The 18,340-nt window shown below is 42.8% G+C and overlaps 1 protein-coding gene across 1 annotated transcript in view; it reads left to right on the top strand.

Moving 5' to 3' along the window:
* The window catches only part of NPHP1 (nephrocystin 1), a 134,165-nt gene that overhangs the window by 28,575 nt on the left and 87,250 nt on the right, over positions 1–18,340 (top strand). Inside the window, exon 2 of the mRNA XM_030194632.1 lies at positions 11,054–11,130. Within this exon, the coding sequence (XP_030050492.1) occupies positions 11,054–11,130 (77 nt within the window). The remainder of the gene's footprint in view (positions 1–11,053; positions 11,131–18,340) is intronic.

The following is an 18,340-nucleotide window of genomic DNA, read 5'->3' as shown; positions in this document are numbered from 1 at the left end:
TCATAGTTGAACACAAAATACCCAAAATTTTTCATTTGTTGAAAATGATGCAAGAGAAATTTTAGGCACTGCTAGTATGACAGAATCACTCAGATATCAATTATTCTGGACTTGTTCGGTTAGAGGTATGAGAGCACTTAAGTTCCCTTGGGTCTGAGCCAGTCTTTCCTCAGTGAAGGAATGATGCCATTATGTAAATATATCTTATTTATTACTAGTAAAAAAGGCCCGTTTCTGACACAAATGAAACGGGCGCTAGCAAGGTTTTCCTCGGAGTATGTATGTTTGGGAGAGTGTATGTGAGAGTGACTGTTTGAGAGTCAGAGTGAAAGTGTGAGTGTGTGAGAGAGAGAGTGAGTCTGGGTGTGAGTGTGTTTGTGAGAGAGTGTGTGCAAGTGTGTATGTGAGACACAGTGTGATAGAGAGTGTGTGTGTGTGGCCATCCATGCTCCTCTGTCCCCTGCCCCCTCCATTCATCCCTTTCCAGCATTTCCCCTCTTTGCCTGAGGCCTGCCCTGCAATCCATATCCATCCATGCCCATCTGTCCCCTCCATTCATCCCTATCCAGCAATTCCCCTTTCCCTGAGCTCTGCCGTCCCAATCCATGGCCATCCATGTTACTCTGTCTCCTGCCCTCTCCATTCATCCCTTTCCAGCATTTCCCCTCTCTGCCTGAGGCCTGCCCTGCAATCCATATCCATCCATGCCCATCTGTCCCCTCCATTCATCCCTATCCAGCAATTCCCCTTTCCCTGAGCCCTGCCCTCCCAATCCATGGCCATCCATGTTACTCTGTCACCTGCCCCCTCCATTCATCCCTATCCAGCATTTCCCCTCTCTGCCTGAGGCCTGCCCTGCAATCCATGCTCCTCTGTCCCCTGCCCCCTCCATTCATCCCTTTCCAGCATTTCCCCTCTCTGCCTGAGGCCTGTCCTGCAATCCATATCCATCCATGCCCATCTGTCCTCTTCATTCATCCCTATCCAGCAATTCCCCTTTCCCTGAGCCCTGCCCTCCCAATCCATGGCCATCCATGTTACTCTGTCTCCTGCCCTCTCCATTCATCCCTTTCCAGCATTTCCCCTCTCTGCCTGAGGCCTGCCCTGCAATCCATATCCATCCATGCCCATCTGTCCCCTCCATTCATCCCTATCCAGCAATTCCCTTTCCCTGAGCCCTGCCCTCCCAATCCATGGCCATCCATGTTACTCTGTCACCTGCCCCCTCCATTCATCCCTATCCAGCATTTCCCCTCTCTGCCTGAGGCCTGCCCTGCAATCCATGCTCCTCTGTCCCCTGCCCCCTCCATTCATCCCTTTCCAGCAAGTCCCCTCTCTCCCTTCCATGACCCCCCCCTCGCATCCATGCTCCTCTCTCTCCCATGTCCCAGCCTGGCCCGCCCTCTTCTCCTCCCCCCCTTCGCATCCATGCCCCCCCCTTCGCATCCATGCATCGGGTTTTTTTGTTTTTTTTCTTCTTTTAAAATTTACCCCCGTGGCGGTTCCGTCAGCGAAGCGTCAGGGAAGGAGGCGGCGCTCCCGACGTCTAGGTTTCCCTTCGCTGTGTTCCGCCTTCTTTTGACGTCATCCTTGACGTCAGAAGAAGGCGGAACACAGCGAAGGGAAGGCTAGACGTCGAGAGCGCCGCCTCCTTCCCTGACGCTTCGCTGCCGAGCGATGCGATTGGTTGAGTGTCATTGCTCCGCCCTCGACGTCATCACGTTTGACGCTTGGGCGGGGCAGACACAATGGGATCTCACCCCCTTCACTTTTGGCTAAAAGAGGCTTCATAGAACGTTGGAGGTGCGTTTTATATAGAGAGATGTATATGAAAATAGCAAATATGGCAAACAAGATACAAAAATATACTAAGCACCTAAATACTGATGACTACACAAAATAGATATATGAATGTGTGTGTGTCTATCTATCTATAGTGTGTGTGTGTGTGTGTATGATTACACAACTACAATGCTATTCTGAGAAGAAATAACAAACTGGCTAACCCTGAACCACAGATGAAACTCCCTTTCTCGCAGCTTCGACGTCCAGGTGGGGTGGTAAATTGGTTCCTCTTCAGGGCTTGAGCAGGATTCCCTGTGAGCCCTCTGACAGCATCAGGTATAGTCCCAGGTGTCATTGCTCTGGAAAGCAGCCGGATACTCAGTCTTTGGTAAGCTATAAATCAGCTTCTGAATCCTTCCTTGTACTGAAACCAGCACAGAGAGATACAGTTCACAGTGTTTGGCAATTCAGTCCCTCTCTTCTAAGTGAGCCATACATCATCAGGTCTTCTCTTCTGCTTTCCTAGCCCAACTTCTCTCAGTCCAAGGTTGGCACTGCCCTCCGGGTCCCCAGGTGACAATCAGGGACCAATGAGAAACTGTGTACCTCTGTCCAGCAGGTTACATACGGTTATCACAGTGAGGGGCCTTGGGCTTCCAGAAAGACCACCTTATCAGTAGTAGTTTTGCCACCAAGGTAAACAGCAAGCATTACCTTATTTATGTCTTGCAGTGCATAACTCTCCTCCACAATTTCACACAAGATACTGGAGGCCCCGTGTGCCTGTAATGCTCTCTCTCTTCCGCAGTTTCCCATGAGATAAACTGGAAAGCAAGTTCAAATTAACAAGTCCTTGAATGAAGTCAGCTAGCACAGCTGTGCCAAGAAGTTATGTAGAATCCATGTTATTTGGTTCACAACAGATGGTTCATGATCTAACCAGTCCCGAGGTCCAACAGGGAAATAGCCCTACAGAAATAAACATAACTTACATATTTGTTTTGTAAACTGTTAAAATTAACAAATTTTATTTTATTTTCTGAGAAGTTTTAATCTTCACTTTGTCAGTGATTAAATCTGGGACTAATGTGTTGTATACAGCTTTTCATTATGGGATTGAATGATAGGCAAATTCACACTAAACTTACTGTCAACATCAAGAAACTTTTAATCATTCTAAAGTCTATACAGAGCAGAGAGCTAGTATATTGACCTGCAGAATTGCCAGTGAAGGCTAGTGGCAGCAGTAGGGGTAGTGGGGAGGCAGAAAGAGAAACCAGTTGTGGGGATTTCAAGTACTTGACTCTCTGGATCTCTGAGCTCCCTATCTTGCAGGCTTGTTAAGGAAAACAGGCTTACTATCTGTGCTGAATTTTGGTGACACATCTCCCACCTGTTGGTGACATGTCATTATGTCTCCACACACTAGTTGAGAACCACTGCTCTAGCCTTTAAATGAACCCTTCAATCGCTAAGTATAGGAACGTGTGATTTAAAAAAAAAACTTTTTAACATAGTTCTTATGATTGATATGTGTGGAGTCGCATTTTAGAAAGGATGTCCAGCTCAGAATGCGGACATCTCAGTCAGTATATCACAAATGGACGTCTATCTTACATTTAGTTTAGAACAGGATACAGCGTGCTCTAAAACATGTGAGATGGACATCCATGTGCTAGAAATGTCCAACATGAAAACGTCTAAATTATGAACAGGGCAAATTAAGGAACGTCAATATGATAAAATTACCACAAAGATATCCATGTGCAGGAATAGCCTAATGGTCAAAGCAGCCAGCTAAGAGCCAGAGGCTGCTAGTTCAAGTTCCACTGCAGCTTTTCGTAATTTTGTTTTTCTTTTTTTAATTGTGAGCACTCCAGGGACAGAAAAATACCTACTGTAACTGACTTCCTTTATCTCTATTCAGTGGAGACTTGCTCTATCAGAGCACCTTTCTGTAGCCTGGATTTGCCAATTTCAAGGTCTAAGTATGGACATCCATTTTTTTGAACATGGACGTTCCTTCTCTTTCTATTGGATGTCCGTCTTTTGGCCCCTCCCAAAACACACCCAGACCACTCTCCCTTGCTATATTGATGTATCGCAGTGTTAGATTTCCATATTATGGCTTTATAAAATCAGTATTTGGACGTCTGTGCAATATGGATGTCTAAATGCCGGTTTTCAGATGTCAAAAACACACACTGAGCTTCTAAAATAAGTAGGTACTGAGGTAGCTGGAATTTGGCTTATAATATTTTACAGCTTCATATGTGGAATTGCTGTGATGTCATTACAGGAATTTCATGCAGTAATATTAAACATTAAATCACTGCTACTGCAGTACCATTTTAAACAAAAAAAGACAAATTTTTAAGGTAGATGCTGTTTCCAAAATAGCTTCCTATGGTAAGTAATTACAGGGTACTTGTATAATAACATTCATTACAAACAATTCGCTGTAGTCCACCTTTAAGGTATTTTTCAGGGAGGGACTCTGAAAGGAAACTATTACAATGTCTAAGGGAACACCTTTCCATGCGAAAGTGCTTGCAGAAACTAATGTGATACTGGGTGTGTTGGATGTATCACATAGCATTTCATGACTAACTATCCTGAAAAGCAGTACTTTTTATAGCAGCTTCTTTATATCCAATAAAAAGCACAGGAAAATAGTAATTTACTTCTTTTCATGCTGTGCTTCAGATACTACAGAAGCAGTATAGTATGGAACAGATGCTCGGCTTTCTGAGCAGTTTGAGTGACATGTTTAAAATAAAATATCACAGCATATTTTTTGTAGCCTTAGAGTTTGTGATCATTTTTTTTTCACTCAGTTGACAGGTGAAATACTTGAGATCCCATTCACCATTGATAATTGTCATAGATTCATAGTGGGAGAGACCCTTACCCATAAGGGCTGCTGAGAGGCTATCAGCTGTCATACAGATTTAAAGCGAATGGGTGCTTAATTGTAGGGGGAAAGTGGTGGCTTCAACTGGTGTAAAAAAAAAAAAAAATCTTAATATGTGAAGTGAAGATGTGAAGTGAAGGTGGCGGGAGGCGGGGATGGTGCTGGGCAGACTTATACGGTCTGTGCCAGAACCGGTGGTGGGAGGCGGGGATAGTGCTGGGCAGACTTATACGGTCTGTGCCAGAGCCGGTGGTGGGAGGCGGGGCTGGTGGTTGGGAGGCGGGGATAGCGCTGGGCAGACTTATACGGTCTGTGCCAGAGCCGGTGGTGGGAGGCGGGGCTGGTGGTTGGGAGGCGGGGATAGCGCTGGGCAGACTTATACGGTCTGTGCCAGAGCCGGTGGTGGGAGGCGGGGCTGGTGGTTGGGAGGTGGGGATAGCGCTGGGCAGACTTATACGGTCTGTGCCAGAACCAGTGGTGGGAGGCGGGGATAGTGCTGGGCAGACTTATACGGTCTGTGCCCTGAAAAGGACAGGTACAAATCAAAGTAAGGTATACACAAAAAGTAGCACATGTGAGTTTATCTTGTTGGGCAGACTGGATGGACCGTGCAGGTCTTTTTCTGCCGTCATCTACTATGTTACTATGTTACATGTACCAAAGAAGATCTTTTTGAGCTTAGACCCTGTGCTCAGAAAAGGCCTAAGCGGAGGAGGATAGGGTAACCAACTGATTCATACTATAAGTCCTGGCTTTACTTCAGTGTACGCACAAATTTAAATTTCTTATTTCTGTATTGATTTTCATAGGAAAATGAGGGCTACAATTGCTCTTGGGGGGATTTTGCATAATGTAGAATTTGGACAGAATTCTCTTTCTGTGCAGAATTCTGCACAGGGGCTAGGAGGCAGCAACAGTGGTAGCTGGCATTATGGTTCACTTCCTTCTTCTCCTGAACCGTGCTAGGAGCCAGCTCTGTGGGTGCTTGAGCACCCCCAGTATTGAGTAAACTCCTTGACTGTGTCATAGGAATGGTTTAGCACCCTCACTCATTTTGAAAAGTTGGCTCCTATGGCAAGAGTTGGAGGAAAGATCCAAGCTGTGTACAATAAAAATTAAAATAAAGAAATCAGGAAAGAACTCCAATAAATTTGACAAGAAAGAGTATACATTCATTCACTTACAGAAATAGAATATAGAAAAGAAAGGGAGCAGCAAAGGAATTAAGGGAAAAGGACAGCAGAGAAACTGAGAAAAGGAAAGTTGTACCCATAGCAGCAGAACCTCCTAAATGCCATTAAATGCTTGGCGGAAAAGCCAGCTTTTCATAGAGATTCAGCTCGGATTTCAAGTGGCAATAAGTTCCAATGGAATGGGGCAGCAAAATAAAATGCACAGCATCTAGTAGATTTAAGTATAGCCTATTATGTTTGGTAAGGGTCAAACGATAGTCATTTAAAGAATGTACCAGTGATTTCACAGTGAGAATACTGAAAGGTAATTTTAAAACCATACAAGAACGTAAGACCTTTGAAGTCAGAATGATTGAATATTTTAACACCCAACAGAAAGGACTTAACAAGGATCTGGGGTTCCTAACCCATTATAAACCATAAAGCTGTATGTCTCTGTTGATCACCCTCCCCTCACCTATCCACACCCACCCTGTTAGAATATCAATGATATGCTTTGATGTCCCCATGCATACTTCCTACCCACCCCCCTCCTCCCACCCTGTCAGACTGTCATAGTAATGCTTGAATGTTTTCACTTATATACACACTGTCAGCTAGCACATTTGCTTATTTCCGATCTGACGAAGAAGGGCAACCTTCGAAAGCTAATCAAGAAATGTATTAAGTTATGTCCAATAAAAAAGGTATCATCTTATTTTCTTTTCCATGTTTTATTTTGTTTGATTTCTATTGATAACCATAGGAGAATATGAAATGGTAAGTTTAGAAAGATATAGTGGGAGACCTAGTCAGAAAGGTTTGTCACCTTATAAAGTGTCTAGAAGTTCTGATAAATGGTTTGACTTTGAACTGCTTGTTCTTAAGAGGAGATGTAGATCTGCAGAGAGATATGGCAAAAACATCCTTGTATTGAAAATAAGGCTAATTGGAAATTGCTTAACAAAGAGTATAAAAAAACTATTGAAATTGAAAAGAAAGAACAATTATTGTAAACTTGTTGAAGACAATTCTCTAGATACAAAATTGCTTTTTAAAATACTAAGAGATTGCACTAATACAGTTCCATCTACTTTCTGCTAAAACACCTTCTGCTTCATAGTTAGCTAATTATTTTAGCTCAAAAATCCAAAACATAAGAAAATCTTTTAAAGATGATAATGCTATTTTGGATTTTTTTTTTTAATCCCAGTTTGGATTCTATCTCAGTAGATAGAATTTAGAGTGATCTTTACTCAATATCATGGTCGCTCTTTGAGAATCTAAATAGGAAAAATTCCTCTTATTATTGTGTTTTGGACAATTGTCCTCCTTTACGTTATGAAACTGTGTCTAACAATTTTAAGCTGCTGCTTTTGGATTGGTTGCAGTCTTCATTGGAGCAAGGGGGGTCTTTCCTTGGGATCTGGGAGATTAAGGACCCTAGTGATTTAACTTCAAGTTACAGACCAATAGCTTCAATTCCAATCTTCTGTAAACTGATGGAGGGAATAGTTGCTTATCAATTATCTGAGTATTTGGACCATCATTGTATTTTACACAATTCCCAATCAGGGTTTAGGTTGAACTACAGCACCGAGACGGTAACTGGCTCTCTAATTGATAATATTCGTAAACTATTGTGTGAGGGTAGGAAGGCCTTGGTTCTACAGTTCGATCTATCGAGTGCTTTTGATCTGGTGGATCATGAGATCTTCTTAAGGATATTGAATAAACTGGGAATTACAGGGAAGATGTATGACTGGCTTTCTGTTGTTTTGAAATATCGCAACTATACAGTTAAAATAGATGAAACACATTCTGAGAAATGGACTAATCCTTGTAGAGTGCCACAGGGCTCACCATTGTTTCCTGTCTTGTTTAATGTTTATTTGTGTTCATTGAAGTACGTCATGGAGAAATTGGGAGTCCATTTTTATAATTATGTGGATGACATAACAATCACGATTCTTATAAATTCTGTGGTACCATCTTGTTTACTCTTATTACATAATGCCATTTTCTACTTTAGAATCATGGATGAAAATGCATAAATTTAAGTTAAACACAGACAAAACAAAATTTCTATTGATTAATCACTCAGGGGCCCTTTTACTAAGCTGCGTAGGCGCCTATGTGCGCACAACGTGCGTCAATTTGGAACTACCACTGGCTACTGTGTGGTCCGGGCGGTAATTCCATTTTTTACGCTCGTCCGAAAATATTTTTTTATTTTCGAACAAGCAGTGCTAACCGGGTGGTAATCAGCAATGTATGCATGTTAACGATTACCGCCCGGTTAATGCATGAGACCTTACTGCTAAGTGAATAGGTGGCGGTAAGGTCTCAGACTCAAAATGTCCGCGCAACAATTTTTTTTTTCCGCACGTACATTTTTGGCCCCCCCAAAAGACATTTTTTACAGGTGTGCCAAAAAATGGATCTGTGCGCATCCAAAACACGCGCCTACACTAACACATGGCATTGTTCAGCGCACCTTTGTAAAAGGACCTCTCAGTTATGGAAGAAGAGAATAATGTTAGAATTAATCAGACATCATGTCAATTTTCTCCATTTATAAAAGTTCTAGGTATTCTACTAGACTCTAAAGGGTCCTTTTACAACGGGCATACCGCTTGCTAAAAGGGAAGTACCGCCGTGCTACCCCAGCGCGCTTCATGTCCAATGCTACAAAAAAATTTTTTTTTTGTAGTGCTGGTTTGTACCTGGAGATAATTGGGCAGTGCAGTTCGCTGCCCAGTTACTGCTGGGATAGTGCAGAAGCCCTTACCACCACCCCCAAAAAAATGACTACGCGGCAAGTGTTTCACTTGCCGCACAGCCATTTCCTGAACCCCCCCAAAGACCTGCCTTTTACTTGTTGCGCTAAAAGGGTGCCTCGATGCGTGTCAAAAACGCTCGCCGATGCCATCAGAGGCACCCTTTTGCTGCAGCTTTGTAAAAGGTGCCCTAAGTTATCCTTTGATCCCCAGGTTAATTTGTTGACAGAAAAAGCTTTTTTTTACCATTTGTAACCTTAGACGGGTACTTAAATACTTTGAACAGGATCATTTCTGTTTATTAGTGCAGTCTTTGATACCGAGTATGTTAGATTATTGCAATATTGTTTATCTGGGTGTTTCTAAGTAATTAATGAAGCGCTATATAGCAAGACTTCTAACAAGGGTAGGAAAGCTTGATCTTATTTCTCCTATACTGATGAATTTCCATTGGTTACCTGTTGCTTATGGAATCTGTTTTAAGGTCCTTGTCCTGGTACAATTGGATATTTAGTCTGGTTCTCCTATATAGCGCTAAGACCTCCTGGTTCTGTATTGTTCAGGTTGTCTATCTTGTTCTTTAATTAATTAATTAATTAATCAGCTCTTTACTACCTTCTGCTCATATTTATTTGAACATAAGTGGAACTGCATTTGGTTATTTTGGTCCCTTGTTTTGGAAGGTCTTTAGGCTCATTTTCAAAAGAGAAGGACGTCCATCTTTTGACATAAATCGGAAGATGGACGTCCTTCTCCCATGGACGTCCAAATTGGTATAATCGAAACCCGATTTAGGACGTCCCCAACTGCACTCCGTTGCAAGGATGGCCAAAAGTTAAGGGGGGGTGTGTCGGAGGCGTAGCGAAGGCAGGACTTGAGCGTGCCTAATGGACGTCCTTGACCCATAATCGAAAAAAACAAGGACATTCTTGACGAGCACTTGAACGTTTTCACTCGGACCTGTTTTTATTACGACTAAGGCACAAAAAGGTGCCCGACATGACCAGATGACCACCGGAGAGAGTCGGGCATGACCTCTTGTTACTCCCCCAGTGGTCTTTAACCCTCTCCCACCCTAAAAAAACATCTTTAAAAATATGTCGTGCAAGCCTTTATGCCAGCCTCAGATGTCATACTCAGCAGTATATAGCAGTATGCAGGTGTCTGGAGCAGTTTTAGTGGGTGCAGTGCACTTCAGACAGGCGGACCCAGCCCCATCCCTCCTCCTACCTGTTACATTTGTGAAGGAAACAGCGAGCTCTCCAAAACCCACCACAAGCCCACTGTACCCACATCTAGGTGCCCCCCTTCACCCGTTAGGGCTATGGTAGTGGTGTTCAGTTGGGGTAGTGGGTTTTGGGGGTGGGGTGGGGTGGGGGGCTGAACACACAAGGTAAGGGAGCTATGTACCTGAGAGCAATTTTATGAAGTCCACTGCAGTTCCCCCTAGGTTGCCCGGGGGACCAGTGCACTACAAATGCTGGCTCCTCCCACGACCAAATGCAAGCCATTTGGTCGTTTCTGACATGGATGTCTTTGGTTTCGAAAATCGCCAAAAATCAGAGACGACCATGTCTAGGGACGTCCAAATCTAGGGACGGCGAAATTTAAGGATTTGGATGTCCCTGACGGTATTTTCGAAACGAAAGATGGACGTCCATTGTGTTTCTAAAATTCGGGTTTCCCTGCCCCTAGATTTCACCGTTTTGCAAGGACATCCAAATCGCAATTTTGGACGTCACTTTCGAAAATGTCTCTCCTTGCCTCTAGCCCCCTGCACTGCAAAGAGAGGCTAATTATTGCAGCTTCATAACCGATTATAAATATTTTTATTTACCTAGGCATTTGGGGAGTTGTGATGCATGTTTTGAGGTGTTTGGAGATGAAATCATCTGTTGTTGTTCACTTTTTCTTTCTTTGCTAGCTTGTGTGACTGATTTATCCTGCTGTGTACAGTTTAACTCTTGTTGTAAGTAAGCATATTTGCTGTATAGGAAATAATCTGCATTTTGCTTTAATAAATAGCCATATGGGGTGTTTTCTTTTTTGTTCTTGGTACCACTTAATTCCCTGCTGAGCTTGCCACAAGTTGTATGTGCTTCTGCAGCAGAGTACTTCTTCATGTTGAATTTAAGCTTGATCTTTAAATCAAACTTAGATTGCCATCTAAGAAGAAACGTTAACTCAAAATGTAACTGAAATGACCTTTTGTCTGAAAAAAACCCCCTAGATTGGTTCTCTTTATTGGATGATAAATTAACACACCAGAAGTAAGTACAGTATAGATAAAAAGATAAGCTACCTTATCAGTTGATAATAAAACTATTTCTTATTTCACAAAGAGGTTCAGCCTTTAATTTTTAACATTTTTCTAAACTGCTATATGTGTTTTTATGTTCTAGCTTGATGGTTTGCTTGATACTTTGAATCAACAACAGGAAGCTCTAGAACCTGCTAACAGGACTGCTGTTTATCAGAGGTAATATGTGCTTCCATACAATATATTCTACTAAAAGAGTGGAGGAGTGGCCTAGTGGTTAGAGTGGTGGACTTTGGTCCTGGGGAACTGGGTTCGATTCCCACTGCAGGCACAGGCAGCTCCTTGTGAGTCTGGGCAAGTCACTTAACCCTCCATTGCCCCATGTAAGCCACATTGAGCCTGCCATGAGTGGGAAAGCGCAGGGTACAAATAAATAATGATTAAAATCATGTATATGTTTGTATGTATGCATAGATATGAATATACATGGGCATATACTAACATTATTATTATTATTATTAATAGCATTTGTATAGCGCTACCAGACGCACACAGCGCTGAACACCTGACACAGAGAGACAATCCCTGCTCAACAGAGCTTACAATCTAAAAGTACAGACAGACAAGACAATTAAGGGTGAGAGAAGTACTGGGTGAGAAGGAACAAGGGGAGGGCAATTGAGCAGAGGCTAGGAGCCAAAAGCAGTGGTGAAAAAGTGGGTTTTCAGCATAGATTTGAAAACAGATAGAGATGGAGCTAGACGTACAGGCTCAGGAAGTCTATTCCAGGCATAAGGTGCCACGAGGGAAAAGGAACGTAGCCTGGAGTTAACAGTGGAGGAGAAGGGGGACGACAGGAGAGATTTCTCCAGTGAGCGGAGTTCACAGGGAGGAACGTAGGGAGAGATGAGAGTGAAGAGGTAATGGGGGCAGCAGAATGGATGCATTTAAAGGTCAGTAAGAGAAGTTTGAACTGTATACGGAAGCGGACAGGGAGCCAGTGAAGTGACTTGAGGACTGGGCTATTTATGTATAGATGCACACATCTAAGCTTGTACAGACACCCACAAACATATGTGCGCATACATATGAAAACACACATGGATATTCCAGCCCACGAAGATATAAACACTTGCACACAAGATAGAGAAACATATACACATAGTAACATAGTAGATGACGGCAGATTAAGACCTGCACGGTCCATCCAGTCTGCCCAAGAAGACAACTCATGTGTGCTACTTTTTGTGTATACCTTACTTTGATTTGTACCTATGCTCTTCAGGGCACAGACTGTATAAGTCTGCCCAGCACTATTCCCGCCTCCCAACCACCGGCTCTGGCACAGACCGTATAAGTCTGCCCAGCACTATCCCTGCCTCCTAACCTCCAGTCCCGCCTCCCACAAATGATGCACATCTTAACTATAGGTAGCCTGTGGTGGTTTCTACAGAAGGAGTCACCTCATGGAAAAGGATCCTAGAGTCAATTGTTGATAATAGATTGAGATCCTTAGTTTAGGTGTGCTGTGGTGATGAAAATATGGTGTTTATTTGTACCTTGCTAGTAAGGAAAGCAAGCAAGCATGCAAATGTAATGTTACGAATTATCTATAAAAGAACGGAAAAGAAAACAGAGACCATTATGAAGTCTCTGGATAGGTCCATGGTGCTGTATAGTGTTATGGTTTAGTGGTATATCACTAGTCAATAGGCAGAACTATTTATTATTCTTCTTTTAACCAGATTTTCAACTCGTAGCTATTGATAATGTAGTAATCCAGTTTAAGTCATTCTAGATCCTCTTCAATTTAGAGATAGAAAACTTTATATGTATATATGCATGTACAATTTTTAACAGTCAAATTTACTTCAGATGATTCAATATATATATTTTATCTTGAACCTCAGCGATGTCAGTCGCCCTTTTTATATATAGGGTCAACTTAACGACATCTAGTTCTTCATAGGTTCTTGTTCTTATTTAATCTAGCCAGAATTATTTTATATCATATCAACCATTTTTCACTTTAAACATTTTTAAACACTTATCTTTTTAATTTTTTGATTTTGTCGGATTATGGACAGGACCAAAATCTGTTTTAATGGAATTTTTGGATTGGCTCAATAATATAGATCTTCATATTTCGTTTACAATCACTGTGGAGAAAACAGCGATTGAATTTCTTGACCTTTTAGTTTACAAGGAAGGAGAGAGACTGTATACATCTTGTAAGAAATATAACGTGAAGAGAAGTTCACAGCAGCAGGAAGTGCTGACAGTGATTAATGCAACCTCCCCCCCATGTCTTGAATGTGCTGCAAAACGGGCAAAAGGCGCCTGACTGTCTATAAGAGAAAAAGAAAAGGGATAATGGGAACCAGATGCAGCATATGTTCTGCTTTAAGTTAAAGGATTTATGGTATGGTACAGCTTGCCTGCAGCATGCACGTGATGTCAGGATTCATAAAACTATATAAGCAAGGTAGAACAAAGAGGTATAAGCATTTTGAATTTTTCTTTGTCTGTATATAGCATTTTTTGATTTGCCTTAAGCTTGCTGTATATTGCTTGTGTGTGTAGATATGCTTTGAGTACAGAAATGCTTCCTGACTACCCCTATTGATGGTAATCAGTTTGTAAACTAAACAAATGAGTAAACTTTTTATATTAAATATGAAATTCGTCTAGTCGTCTCTTCAATCTCTATATCGGAAACCAATAAGCAGAAATACTCTGTTGCGATTCAATAGTTTTCATCCTTTCCATTTAAAGTTTAACCTTCCCATTAGCCAATTTCTGCGGGCAAGACGAGTTTGCTCTTCTTTAATAGAGTTTAAAAAACAGGCTAAGGAGCTAAAAGAAAGATTTAGGGCAAGAGGCTATCCAGAAGTGGCTATAAAAAGAGCGTATACTAGAGCGAGATTTGCCCAGAGATCGCTTCTGATACAGGAAACTCCTAAAATAGAAGAAGATTGCCTTACCTGTATTTTACCTTTCACGGGGATAAGTCAAAAAATAGCGAAAGTGATGAAAGATTATTGGCATATTATGAGATTATACTCATGCTTTGAAGATCTACCCTTAATATCCTATACTAGAGGTAAAACATTAGGCGAACGTCTTAGTAAAAATAAATTTTTTACGAAAGAGTTTACAATAGATGTTCAGGGTAATCAAACCATTTGCGGTCAATGTCAATGGTGTCCGCTAGCGATAACTGAGGAAAATTGGACTGTACCAGATAGAAATATAACTATGAAAAGTAGATTTAAAACTAACTGTGAAAGTAAGAACGTTATATATGCCATTGTATGCCCATGTGATTTAGTTTATATCGGGAGGACTTCCAGATCAATAAAAACTCGTTTAAATGAACATAAATCTAAGATTACAACTCAGAATTTACAAGCCCCTTTGGTAGAACATTGGCTTTAGAAGCAGCATTCATGGGATGACATTAAATGGAGAATTGTTGAATGTCTGGATTATCGGGAGGAGGGTGGGTCTATTAAAAAATTGTTGAATTATAGAGAACAATTTAACATTTTTCTGTTTCAAACGGTTTCTCCTAAAGGTTTAAATGTAGAAATCGAATGGACATCTTTAACTTAATTTCCACCTGTTTTCCACCGGTAGCAGAACTTTGTTTGTCTGCTTGCCTGTGGAATGCCCTGGGGGGCGGGGCTTAAAATTTCTTTGCTCTTTAAAATTCTAAATACGTCATAACGTTTTACGTATTTAAGCAGTTTGAAAAAAAGCTGGCGCCATCTTAGCTGATAACTTTTGCTGAGCAGACGCTAGAGAAAGACAGGGTGAGAGGTTCTGTGTTAATTTGGAGATTTGTTAGATTTTCTCTAAGTTGAAGTGTATTAAGAAGATCGGAGGAATGTTTTAAACAACCTTCTATGTATTTATATTGTAGGGGAATGTCCTTGAGACAGCCCATTGCGGGCGAAACGTGCATGTCGGACGTTTGATCCCCCGAGTCCGACAAAATCAAAAAATTAAAAAGATAAGTGTTTAAAAATGTTTAAAGTGAAAAATGGTTGATATGATATAAAATAATTCTGGCTAGATTAAATAAGAACAAGAACCTATGAAGAACTAGATGTCGTTAAGTTGACCCTATATATAAAAAGGGCGACTGACATCGCTGAGGTTCAAGATAAAATATATATATTGAATCATCTGAAGTAAATTTGACTGTTAAAAATTGTACATGCATATATACATATAAAGTTTTCTATCTCTAAATTGAAGAGGATCTAGAATGGTTTAGTGGTAGACACATACACTCACATAGACAAAAGACACACATGAATATACACACAAACACACACACACACAGGAGTTGGAAAATTCCATGAGCCATGTTTTTTCACGCCTTCTGTGTGGAAGTAGGAAAGAATTATACAAAAGAGGTTGAAAATAACTCTGGGAGCAAAATAACTCAGAAAATTTAAGGGAATGAGATGAAACTTGGCATGCGGGAAAAACTGGTTAAAAGATGCATTAATTGAAAAATAGGCCAAATTGGAGTGGGAGGTTCCAGAGAAATAAGCCCTCCTAAAATATTGCCCAATTGATGGTACAGTTCAAAACATCTATTGGCATATTGTTAGCTGCAGTTACTTTTTCTACAGGGCAATTGGGAGTAGAGCTATTCCTTTTGGGTTTTTTTTTAAACTTATGATTTATAGAAAAGTATAACAAAATTGAGCAGTACAAAAGGAAAGGTAAAAAGAAAAGACAAAAACAGTGAAAGAACACATTTGTCAACCATAACTAATGTTCCTTAGTGTCAGCAGCAGATGAATCCAGGAACCTGGTGGGTTGTATCCATCTACCAGCGGGTGGAGATAGAGATAGCCAAACTGATGGCATTTGGTATGAGACTGCCAGCTCCTCCATCAATTCGTATATCTCTATCTCCAGCAGGTGTTGGACGTTCGCTTCCCATCTCCTGGAGTTATCTGTGGAGGCCAGTTGAGGCAGGGGGTGGTTGGCTGAAGGTTGCCATCTTTAGAGACATACCTGTAAGCTCCTAAGTCCCTGACTCGCCTCTGTACCCCTTCTTCCAGTTTTTCTGCAGGGCTATTTGTGGCTGTACTACCTTCCTCGCAACATAAAGAAAAAAAAAAGACCTAAATCAGCTAGCATAGCCCGATTCCTTTATTAGAAAAAACAAAAACTGACATGCCTGAATTAGAGCTGGATTGGGGAGCCCTGTTCTTGTACAGGCTCTCTGCTGGGAGGTCCGCTGCTGCTGGAGCACTGCTTGGGTGACTGCCGGTTTAATTTCTTTTTCCAATGACTGCGGAAACAATTAAACTCTGTTCCTGCTGTGGGAAGCGGCTGTGAGCGGAGTCTGCAGTTCGGGGTGCGCTGATAGAAGGAGGGAGGGTTCTCTCTCCGCTCCCAGTCCTGCGTGGAGTTTTCCGGCCCGAGTGCCGTTTTGTATGGCAGTATTGCAGCTATTGCAGGCCTGAGTTCTCTTTCGGCAGGAGATGCAAGAACATCGGCTTCTCAGGAGGGAACTGCATTCCTCTCCTTGGCGAGTGTGTCTCGGCCTATGTCGGGGACCTTGTTGGATGGATCTCCAGGGATTGATGCCTCGGGGGGGGGGGGGGGGGGGGGGAGTTTTTCCCCCTGGAATTCATTTTATTAATGCATCAAGCCTATGTGCTTAAACACACTTTTCCTCACGTTCTTTGTGCGGCAGGTCCAGTGGCCCCCGGGGGCCCTGTGGGGGATTTGGAGCAGACCTTGCCATCTCCAGTTCAGGATCCATTCCTCAAGTGCAGAAGGCTGGTGTCTGGGTCAGAGGCTGGGTCTTTGGTACCTATGCCCACGCCTGCTTCTCTGGCAACCCCTTCTCAGGTGTTATTGTGACATGCTGGCTTAGATGACAAGAGGGCAAACTCCTCCAGGAGAAGGCGGATGATCCCGTAGCGGTGTTGCTTTTTCATAAGGAGGAGTTGCCTTCACTAATTATTCAAGCTGCAGGCGTGGTTAATCCTAAGGTGGTGAGCACTCAGAAACCGACAAGAGCATTCCCGGTGCATGAGGCCATACATAAATTGATTTTGGCCCAGTGGTCGGACCTGGATGCAGACCTCAAGGTTGCAAAGGCTATGGTACGACTTTATCTGGTGAGTGCGGATAAGGTGGAGCAGTTTGCTCTCCCTAAAGTCAATGCTTTGGTGACGGCTGTTACCAAGAAGACTACTCTCCCTGTGGAGGGTGGTGTGGTGCTAAAAGACGTGCAGGGTAGGTGCCTCAAGGCTTCCTTGAAGCGGTTCTTTGAAGTAGCCTCTATTTGCAGTTTGTATGCTGCTAGAGCTTGTCTTAGTTGGCTCCAACAGTTCATGGAACAGGATCAGGAGGCGGTGTTTCTCACCTCTGGTTTGTCCCACATGGAGAGTGGCCTTGTTTATTTGGCAGATGCTCTCTATGTTTTGGTGCACGCTCCTGCCAAGCAGATGGCATTAGCGGTTTCTTCTCGCCGCCTGTTGTGGCTCCGTCATTGGTCGGTGGATATGGCTTCCAAGCAGTGGCTTACCGGATTACCCTTTCAGGGTAAATTGCTATTTGGAGAAGATCTGGAGAAGATTGTTATGGATTTGGGAGATTCTAAATCTCAGCACCTCCCAGAGGATAAGCCTAAAGTGCCATGGACAGGTTCTTCTCAACCTCTGTTCCAGGAGGCTCGACAATACAGGCCTGGTCAATCTGCAGGAGCCTTTCAGTACTCAAGATTTCAGCAGCAGCCTTCCTTTCAGGCTGACAAAAGAGCCTCAGATGGTGCTTCCGTTCAGGGAACTCTGGCCCACCCCTCACAATGATGGGTCGCTGGTCCACTCTGTGGTACAGAAGGTAGGGGGCCAGCTGGCTCTCTATTACCAGGAGCGGGCCAAAGTTATGTCAGATCAATGGGTCCTGGAAGTTATTCACAATGGGTACAACCTAGAATTTTGCTCTCCCATCGCCGACTCTTTCTTGGAGTCTCGGTGCACCACGGGAGATCTTCTGCAGCTTGGGGCTGTGGTTCTAGTGCTTCCGGCCGAGGAACATACAGGTCAGTACTCCATTTATTTCATGGTGCCCAGGAAAGGGGGTGCCTTTCATTCCATTCTGGATCTCAGGAAGCTCAGTCAGTTTCTCAGAGTGTGTCGCTTCCATATGGAGACCATGCGGTCCGTCATTGTAGCGGTCCAGCTGGGAGAATTTTTAATGGCTCTGGACCTCAAAGAGGCGTATTTGCATATTCTGATCTGGCCTCCGCACCAGTGGTTTCTTCAGTTTGCCATCCTGGGACACCATTTTCAGTTTTGGGCATTGCCCTTTGGGTTGGCAACCGCTCCCCGCACCTTTTCCAAGGTCATGGTGATGGTGGTGACCTTCCTTTACAAAGAGGGCATTCGAG

The sequence above is a fragment of the Microcaecilia unicolor genome, chromosome 3, assembly GCF_901765095.1.
Source record: "Microcaecilia unicolor chromosome 3, aMicUni1.1, whole genome shotgun sequence".
Lineage (NCBI taxonomy): Eukaryota > Metazoa > Chordata > Amphibia > Gymnophiona > Siphonopidae > Microcaecilia > Microcaecilia unicolor.
The sequence above is the reverse complement of the archived record's forward strand: the minus strand, read 5'-3'. Positions and strand labels throughout refer to the sequence as shown.